Raw genomic sequence first — 10,607 nt, forward strand, 5'->3', positions numbered from 1 at the left:
GACAATACTGCTTGAGATTTAAGCTTTATTATCCTTTTCTTCCATTTATTTAGAAATTAGAATTGGAAATTTAGAAAAACTGGTTGAGAAAGCTTTATCCTTTTCCTCCTTTTTATTCAGAACGGTGCATCGTTGTACTATTACTTCATTACGTCAAAGGATATACATTAAAGATGATTATAAAGAGTACAATTTTTTAAGCGTTAAAGATTTTTACACCGTAAAAAATAAATTTTGTTTTTGGCTTATGTTTTTGGTATCGGCAAATTACTAATTTTTTTTCATTTTTTTTCCTTTTGTAATTTATTTTTTTTAATTTCAACAACAACAACAACGCCTTATCCCACTAGGTGGGGTCGGCTACATGGATCAACTTCCGCCATAATGTTACCATACTTCTATCCAAATCATTAAGTTTATTTTTTTAATTTCAATTTTTTTTATTTTTTAATGCTTATAAGTTTGTGTTTTTCAATTTTATTCTTTTTAATATTTTAATTTTATCATTTATAATTCTTATAAATTTACCTTTACATGTATTAAAATTAAATAACTTAAGGAACTAAAAATAAACAAAATATCTTACATGAATTAAAATTAAAAAAAATATAAACTTACATCAACTAAAAATAAACAAAAAAAATTACAATAACTAAAATTTAAAAAATATAAACTTACAACAAATAAAAACATTTAATCTTTTAACTTGACATATTTCCTTTCCAACATATCTCCAAGTAACTCAAAGTTACATTATTCTTAAAAGGAAAAATTGTAAATATGATCTTCCTATTTATTTTAGAATTGCAATTTTGATCCCCTATAAATTTTTTTCACTAATTTAGTTCTTCAGTTTTTGTAATCCCTTTATTTCAGTCTCTAACATTGAAATTGGACGTTAACTGTATCTTGTCCACGTTAACCACCACCCGTTGCATTTTTGTTGAATGTTGATCATCATGTGTCGCACTTTTATTAGACTTAGTTCTATGCATCTAATTAACATATCAATGTCCAATAAAAACGTAACACGTGACGATCAAGTAATGAACTAATTGTCAACGTCAACATCCAATCTCGGGATTGTGGATTGAATGATGGGTATTATGCAAAAGACTAAGGGACTAACTTCGTGAATTAAATTATGGAGAAACCAAAATCAAATTATGAGATAAATAGGAAGACCAAATTTATAATTTTGTATTCTTAAAAAAGAATTGGAAGTTAGAGAGATAAAATTTTATGTAATTAGTGAATTTTAAGAAATGATTTACCAAGTTGACTTTTCAAGAATTAACAAGTCGTCTAAGCTAAATTAGCTTTTCATTTAAGTTGAAAAATGATAAATATAATTTCATTTTAAGAAAAATGGTCCAATAAGCTATACCTCCTACTAAAGTGTTCTCTTTAGTAGGATATTTTGCTTATACGAGTGGTAGTCTAAGCTAAATCAACTTCATAATTTAAATGAAATAATAATTAAGTTTTGTTTTATTTATATTATTAATAAACTTTTAGATAATTTTATCATTTATTAATTTTTAAACTTGTTACTCTCTCTTAATAATTACTCGCTATTCTCATGTTATAAGTTTTTTTTTATTTCTAAATCTTTTTTTTCTTTCTATTTTTTATTTTTGTTTAAAATGCGTAAAGAGGCACCATTGCCTCTCTCCCCCTAGTAAATTATAAAGCAAACTGTCCCAACAAAAATAAACTGTTTTCTCTTCAAACGATAATTATAAAATTGTCCCAGCTAAATCAACTCTTTAGTGTGAATTCTTTAAACAAAATGTTTTTGTGATCATTGATTAGGTGGTGGTTAAATAAGAGTAATACATGTTCAACATATACATGTAATATTATTCACAAGAAAAATTATAAGTTCAAACAATGTGCATGGTTATATAATATGAAAAGGTACATACATATAAAAAAATGGATTTTTTTTGCTTAAAAAAATATTTATTTTTCTATTTATTATTATTATTATTATTTATATTTTCCTAATTTATTTTATGTTTACTATTTACCCTTTTGTATTATGATTATATATTATATTACTAGGAACTTGCTATATCCACCGAACAACCCAAAAACAAGTGTCTTCCAAAAAATAAAAATTGACAAATGCTATATCTATTCCATTTTTTTCTAAGTACACTCCCCTTTTCTTTTAATTTAAAAAAATTAATATTATTAACACTCTCTATACCCAAAATACACATATATCCTCTTTAATCATTATTCCACAAAGTAATTTCTAAGATGTTGTTTTAGATTTTGTATTCTGGAATTTTAAAACAAATGCATTTCAAAAAGTTATTGTATCAAATTTAATTTTTAATTTTATTTCTTTCACAACTTTATTTCTTTTAATTATGCATAAATCACAAAAAAGTAGTGTAGGCATGTCGTGAAGAAACCCTAATATTAGACAAAGAAACCATGCAAGCAAGAAGATCAAAACAAGATATTGAATCATAGGTAATAAGAAGGGGGGGGGGGGGGGGCGACAATATATTGAAAAGAGGTTTGAAAAAAAAGAAGGTCAATTAAGTCATAACCAAATTAAAATAGGAAAGGGGAGTGCCCCAAATCAGATTTTAACAACACCTAACCTAACCCATGCCTATGTTACAAGCTTAAATTGGATTAAATTTCGCAATTGACTCGCATATATTACCAGCACCCGCACAAAATTATCATAAGCTAAGCAAACTCAAATTGTTGTAGTGAACAAAAATTAGACCCAAATCAAATGCATCCACTATATCAATGTATGGCCCATAAGCTCATGTGACACGCTAACATGGTATGATATGGTTAGTATATAATATTATCCCTTAAGCATGTATTTATGGGTTCCATCTTTGACTCATGCATATAAAAAAATAAATGTTGAGAAAAGTCAACTCCTTAAATGAATCTTAATAGCTTGGGAGTTAATTCTTGACTTTCAGCCAAAAAAATCAACTTCTTAAATAAATCTTAGTATCTTTAGGATTAATCCTTGACTTTCCGTCAAGAAATGTCCTGATTTACACACACACACAAGAGCTCATGTGACACTAGTAGCACAATCCAAATAGCTCCAAAATATATACCAATTAACCTTTGAAATTATGAGAATTAATCAATTTAATTCTTAAAATTATAAAAATATATTTTTAATCCTTAAAAGTACCAAATGATTATTATTTCAGTCCTTAAAATTATAATAAGAATTAACTTTTAAGAATCTATTTGAAGTATTTCGGAAACTAAATTCTGGAACATCTACAAATTATTCAAAAAATACATTCCAAATTAAATTCCAAAAAATAATATTTGAGGAAAAGATACAAAAATAAAAGGGGTGCAAATACTAAAAACTAGAAAGACACAGTACTCCACTTTTAATGAATTATCAAATACTTTAATAAATTTATTTATCACTCACCTAATTATTATTTGGGATAGTTAAGTTTTGAGTCTCTCAACTTTTTCCTATCATGATTTTCGGTCTCTCAAAATATTTTTGACAACTTTTAATCATTCATTAATTTTTGTCATCATTTTTACTCATTCTATAACTTTTTGTCTATTTTTAATCCCTCATTTATTTTTATTGCTCAAAAGTAATTCTAAATATAAAATAATAAATAAGAGTCTAAAAATTGATAAAACAAGAATTAATTTTGAGCAATAAAAACAAACAAAGGACTAAAAATGGACAAAAAAAAATTAGAAGGATTAAAATTGTTGATGGAAAATTAATGAAAAACTAAAAATTGTATAAAAAATTGTGAAGGACTATAAATTGGAATCTAAAAAACTTAAGGGACTAAACTTAATTAACTCTTATTATTTATATTTTCTTTTCACTCAATGGAACAAATTGTAATTTCTTGTTAAATAGTCTTTATATTATTAAAACATCTAGAAAGCACAAACACTATAAAAGTTTTTCTTTAAGTTGTTATTTAATTATAAATTATGATGTGTGATAAAATTGTTTTACGTTAAATAAAATATTTTCTAATTAATTAATATATTTCCATCAACAAAACGTGAAAATTAAATCATATAAGAAATATTACTTAAAAGTATAAATTGAAATATACATGGTTAAGAAAAATGTTTTAGTGGTTATCTTTCCCCCATTTACTCAATCGTGTCTTGTTTGTCTTGGCTAAGATCATCCACAACAGGCCGTTTCTGAAGCAATGTGCTCGGATAGCAATTCCTGATATTACAAGATTCAGATGGGTGCTTCGGTGGCAACAGTGGCTTCGTGAAGCAACCGTAAAACTAAAACAAGAAAACAAAAAAATTATTATTATTATTATGTTATTCATTCTAATGGCTATATTAATATTAATTAGTGCAAAAATATTGTTGGCAACGGACGTATTGACAACGAATATATTGTTGGGCAATAGATATATTCTTTTACAATATAAATATATTGCAATTCAATTTTTTTACACAACCAAAACCTCTAAAATTTATCTCATTTTCATCCTAAAAAATTATCAACTTTTACTTTGGTCTATTTTTCATTCAATGGATCCAAATCAAAATTCATTTCATATAAATCAATGGTTAAATTTGAGGTCAAATTATCAACAAAATTATCAATATTCTCCAAATTTACCAACCTACAAAATAATCCTAACTTGATCAGTTTTCATTTCAGTATCCTACACCCCTATATATTTCAACCACCTTCGGCAGGTCTTTAGTGGATACTAGTGACAACCAATGTAATGAAAGAGAGCATAACACACCATCCGACTTTACGCCTGAGTCTCAAATTCTAATATTTTTCACCCAAGTTGAGTTGAATAATAGTGTGGTCACTAAAGAAGGAGAAAGAGAAGAGCAAGAAAAAACATTTGAAACAAAACAAAGATCATACTTCTTCGCAAAGGAATATAAAATTAGGTTTAACTGTTCATTATTAAGGAAAAAGAGATAGGATAATTGGAGCAAATGTGATTAATGTTACATTAAAAAGCTGAAATAATAATCATTTTAAGACAATTTTTTTCTTCTTACATAACGATTATTATGGGATGGAGAGAGTACTATGGTCATAGTTATAAGACTTAGATTAATTCGGTTGGGTCAACTCGTAAGCCCTAAACTCAAGAGTCCCATCTGTCTGTACCACACGTTGAAACAAGCATGCACGTGATCCGATGTGACTCAATTAGACTCGACACAACTCAACATCAAACCAATGGCTCAGTTGACTCGACGGATCATGCATTATTGATTTTTTTTCTACAGCTGAACAATATCATTCATGAGAAAATTCAATTTATATCTTACATTTGTGTTGTTTATAGATTTGTTTACCTTTTTTTTTACCAAGCATAACCGCATTTTAGAATTTGAGATGATAAAATTATTGTTACATTAAATTTTTCCTTGGCTAATTTGTGTGTGTGTCTATATATATATTAGATTATGTTTGACAATGTACAACAATGATAATTTTTTTTTTATCAAAACAATGATAGTTTTAATAAATATTTTAAATTTTAACTTAAGATTGTGTATATTGAATGCTAAAAAAAATGTTACGTGCTCAAAATTTTAAATAAATTCATAATTAAACTTCTAAATATGTTGAATTTTATTAAAGTTTAAATATCAAGTGTACACTTACAGATTATGAAATTATTTATATATTTTTTAATATAGATAGAATCATGAGTAATTCATTAGATTGACCCCACTTGTAATTCAGTATTCCGACTGATGATCATAACATTGACTATGGTATTCAAGAGATCTGAATTCTCCACTTCCTAATCATCTAATTACGTGCCCTTACAATTCCTGGCCTTCCCCATTTATTCCTCTAACAACCTCCCTCTTAACTGAGTTAGTTAGCAGTTGCAATCTGTCTCCTACAAACAAAGGTCTAATTCTCTGTGTTCCTCTTATTCTTCCTAATATACACCCTCCTATGTCCTAACCTATCATAAAGTATGCTACAATATCCCAATCACCGGCCACATCAACCAATTACATACTTATGTACCATAACTATTTCTCTCAAATGCTGAATGAAAGTGAGTTACAAACTTAAATTGTTCATAGCACCTTCACTGTGTAACAAAGCATGGATCATAGTTTTTGGTATTGCACCACACTGCAAAGAAACTCATCAGTGATACTATTTGATAGAAAACTCCCCTGAATAACGACTAGGAACCAATGCTAGAACCAGCTAACTATCACACCAACAGGTACCCCCTTGTCTGAAAAAAGATTCAGAAAATGACACAACAAAAGAATCAGAACAAAACTATTCAGCAATCTGAAACTGAATTGACTACATACATAAAAGAGGATGCTTATTTATAAAGCTCCTACACTACTCTTAACTGACATCCTTCTGATGTGGGAATTCCACTACATATAAAAGAACTAACTACAAAAAATAAATAAGTAATGCAAGCCTTTATTTGAAACAAGAAATATTTAAAAATAAAAAAACCATTTATTGTCAAGATTTTCTACTTTGCCTTGCTCTATCAGTCTTTTGCATAAATTCCTGGACTAATTGTTCTATATCAATAAGCCAGGGAAGAGGACAGAAGAGAAGCCACCAAAACAATCTCGTCTCAACTTTGAAGAGATGGATGTATCTGTTAAAGTGCACACTTTGCACTCCAACCACATTCATTATCCGCAACGAATTGAAGCTTCTTCCTCCAGTAACTGCTATTATAAATTACAAGTTCTTAATCCTACCCCTTGGAAGTAATAGGTACCTTTTAAGTGCAAGGATAAGCACCCAGGTAGTAGCAGAGATCTTTTCCTTGATCATTAAGAGCAGTGCTGAGCTCAAAACAGTTTTTAAGATCTGAGCATGCAATCCTTTGAAATATCCCAGTAAGCCCTCCCTTTTCCATATTCCATAGAGAACACTAGACACTGTTTTCTGTGATTTTATCATTGTTTTGGAGGTTGGTTCAGCCGAGTCTGCAGCTTGAATGATAACTTTGCACCTATAAGCAGAAAGAGATCTTAGAAGGGACTTATAAACTTAGTTCACAAATCAAAACCAGCTTGAAGAAACATTTAAATACCTGATAGCTGGATATGTTAGACAGGTAGCAATGCTCTTTGAAATTGCACCTAAAAGAAAGGCCATAAATGCGGAAAGGGATGCTGGAGATGTTCCTTTATCAGCATTGTTTTGTTTATTCTTCAGTGCTCGTTGCTTCAGCTGATCAAACACCGTATACTGTAGCACATGGTAGTTCCAAATTTTGGTCTCAGATCAAGAATTCTAAATATAAGTTCACAGAAAACACACAATCATATACAGAGTTCCAGATGATGCAAAACTGCAGCTTGACCTACCTGAATTGCAGGGTTTGATGTCAGCAGCAAGGAAATACCGAGGCCATCAAATGCATCACTCCAGGTTCCTTCTGTAAGGGTCTTCAGTAGCCCTTTAGACTTTCCAAATTCACTTGTCTGCATCCTTGAAGAGGCTGTATCCAGGGGCTACAAAGTCATCAATACGATATGCTTAGCATTAAACTTAACGAAGTTTGATATGATACCTTGTCTCTCATACACAATTTAACAAAGGACAAACAGAAAATAATGTTTATAGTAAACTAGTAACATAGAAACGAAACCTATGATTTATTAGCAGATCCACCATTAACAGTGGATGCTTAACCAAAAATTGTAGTAGATTATGTATTAAAAACTTCAATAGTTTCTTAAGTATGTTGTGGTCGAACATTTTTTATTCCAGATATGCACTAGATACTCTCCTTTTGGTTCCACGATCAAACTATGAATCACCAAAAATAAGATCAATCCACAATGCATAACTATACAAGACTGTAATCACAATTTTGTGCCATCAAAGATACCAGTACAAAGATAATGAAAATTTTGTATTAAAGTGTCCTGCTCCTAAAACCATAAAAGAAACGCTTTAATTTTTAAATGCACGGTTAAAACTAGAAATAGCAAATGCTGCCTCACCTGAGTCGCAATGGCTGTGCAAGCCCCAGCAGCAGCAGCAATAACCAAGTTTGCTTTTGTTCCAATGGATTTATAACCGCTTTTTTCTAGATACAGCCTTTTAAAATAGCTGTATCCATAGAAGTAGACAAATTGTGAAATGAAGGATTGAAGATTCTTTGTTCCAAGGCCCTGGTAAAGTGAAAGCACCTGACGGTTAGATATTGCCTCCAATAATACATCAGTGAGATTCCTGCAAATGTAAAAACAAATAGAATGAACTTAAGTATATATACCCAAGAGATACATTCTGTTGGCTAATTTTGACACACAATGGCCAAGAGGTAAAATCAATCAACCATTTAACCTGCATACTCAGCCCAAGAAATTCTGATGTTACAAAATGTGAAAATGATACTTTGATGCAAATGCAATTTGGCACACCACATGCAGAATAATTTTATCATTTGTAAATTATGAATGCATCACACTTCCTTGTTTACTTCCTTTAAAGAAACATAAAATGTAACAGTCATCAAAGGAAAAATTTAACTATTAAGCCGACTAAACCACTAAATAGGTTCTTGTCAGACTTAGTTATTCTCAATTTGATCCCTCTATTTCTAATATTCATAATTGAATGCAAAAGGGTGGTCTATTTGATTTTCTTCTCAGTTTGTTGTTTTAAAAACTGCTTTCTCAAACAATTCCACACTACTCAGCAATCAATTTCTCATCCAAAATCTAATCAAGTTTTGAAAATTGTTTCCAGAACAAGTATTTCAAAAACAAAAACAGCTGGAAAATGGTTTTCATCCTCTTCTTCTGTTTTTTTCAAGTGCTATGTTCATTGTTCAATACTCCCTCTGTCCCTAATTATAAGACCCTTTCAACTAATTCACACCCCTTAAGCAAAATAGTTGATTTAGTTAATCAAATTAAATTTGTCAATTAATTGTACTATCATTTCAAAATTACCTTTTTCTTATGTCTCTATTCACTTAATTATTTATCATTAATGTTTTGAAAAAGAATAATCAAGTAAGGATATATAGAAAAAAAATAATTAATGCATCTAGAAATTAGAATAGAAAAGGATGACGGAGGGAGTACATAGGGGACAAGTCTTAGAAAATAGAAAACTGTTTTTGAAAATAGTAAACAAACAAGGCCTTTTAAATTGATCCAACTTGACAGTTTTACACATTCTAGAAGCTTTAACTCTTAAACAGAAACTATTCAGACAATTCCATCTAATATCAGAAGAAAAAAAAACTCCCCAAAAACCATCTCATCTCCAATTCTCTAGTGTTCCCGATAAATCACCATTGTTGGGTGATCCGGTTACCCCGTAAAGTCTTTTTTTTTTCCTACGACTTAAGGAATGCAATCTAATAGAGAAAACTAGAATTAAGATAAACCCAAGATAAAAAGATTACATCTTTCAATATTAACAACAGCGTATCTGAGACTACAAAGCAAATACTTGAAAAGGGCAAGGCAATTAAACATGTGGTTGATCAACGATCACCATCTCCTCAACATAACACCATAACACAAAGTCTCGATCCAAAAACACCCAATTCTGGGAGGAACACACAGAAACCAATTTTGATCACCCTTCAACAAGGGGAGCAGGAACAAATTGAAAATCAATCATAAAAAGGGAATTGAGAATGATGGGTAGGGATCAAAAAGAAAAAGAAAAACCTGTATTTTATTCGACCTGAGGAACGAGCCTCAGCCTGGTACTTGGTCTTGCAGGTGTCAAGTGGGTAGAGAATAGTGGTGCTGATCAGTGATCCTATGGCCCCAGAAGTTGCCTCTGCCAATGATTCCAGATCCACGTTCATCTTCTCCTTCTTTTGGAACCCAAGATTACTGTGGCAGGGGTTGTTGGAAGGTGTGATATTATTAAATTTTGTAATAAATAACAATGCATAAGATAGATGGATAAATTATTTATAGGAGTAATGAGACAAGGGAAGGAAAATGGGTGTTACAGTCGGAAAAGGAAAAAGAAAAAATGGATTGGAGCAATGGACGCACCGAGACAAAGAAGGGTCATAGTTCATAAATCATGGAACGGCACCACGTAACGTTGTCAAATAGAAAAAGGGACAGACAGACATCATATGGTTCCACGAAACTAAAGGAAGAAAACGTGAGTGGCGTATCTACCCAATAGGCAAGTCCGTGACTCCGTGTACTACCACCGTGTTATTGACTTATTGTGTGCGTCACTGCGTTCTGTTAACAAAAGAAAATAAAAAAGACACTATACCATGACCCATGCCGATAAATACAGGATTCTTCAAAAACCCATGCCATCTAATTATAAGCCGAAAACTATCCCATGGGTGTAGTTCATCATCATACGTGACAAAACGGTCTATGATGGGCCTGGCAAAAAAAGTCCGAATTAATTAGGGTCTAGAAAATCAAGTCTCCTAAAAGTTGTTTATGGGTGTAGTACGTATTGAGTTCATTGAGTCGGACTAAAAAGTTCACATTTAATTTGGACTACAAGTTTTAAGCCCCAAGTCCTATATTTCTTCGGATGGGTTAAAATCGGTCATAGTCAACCTATTTTACCACTTCTAATTTTAAGTATGATC

The 10,607-nt window shown here is 30.6% G+C and overlaps 1 protein-coding gene across 1 annotated transcript; it reads right to left on the reverse strand.

The window, feature by feature from the left end:
• Positions 1 to 6,290: 6,290 nt before the first annotated feature.
• LOC100787682 (peroxisomal adenine nucleotide carrier 1-like) lies at positions 6,291 to 10,292 on the reverse strand. Its single transcript, XM_003517916.5, has 6 exons — positions 10,039 to 10,292; positions 9,700 to 9,870; positions 8,011 to 8,242; positions 7,369 to 7,515; positions 7,092 to 7,249; positions 6,291 to 7,010 (listed from the first exon to the last, which is right to left on the reverse strand). The coding sequence occupies exons 1-6, from the start codon at positions 10,062 to 10,064 to the stop codon at positions 6,734 to 6,736; spliced, it is 1,011 nt and encodes a 336-aa protein (XP_003517964.2). The 5' UTR covers positions 10,065 to 10,292; the 3' UTR covers positions 6,291 to 6,733.
• Between the last annotated feature and the right edge of the window lie 315 nt (positions 10,293 to 10,607).

The sequence above is a fragment of the Glycine max genome, chromosome 1, assembly GCF_000004515.6.
Source record: "Glycine max cultivar Williams 82 chromosome 1, Glycine_max_v4.0, whole genome shotgun sequence".
NCBI classification, from domain to species: Eukaryota; Viridiplantae; Streptophyta; class Magnoliopsida; order Fabales; family Fabaceae; genus Glycine; species Glycine max.

Excerpts from the sequence above, each read along its gene's own strand:
- LOC100787682 (XM_003517916.5), bottom strand. The coding sequence starts at position 10,064 with ATGAACTATGACCCTTCTTTGTCTCG. Across the intron at positions 9,871-10,038 it reads TATGACCCTTCTTTGTCTCG|TAATCTTGGGTTCCAAAAGA; the intron begins GTGCGTCCATTG and ends CCCCTGCCACAG. Across the intron at positions 7,250-7,368 it reads CATCAAACCCTGCAATTCAG|TATACGGTGTTTGATCAGCT; the intron begins GTAGGTCAAGCT and ends CATGTGCTACAG.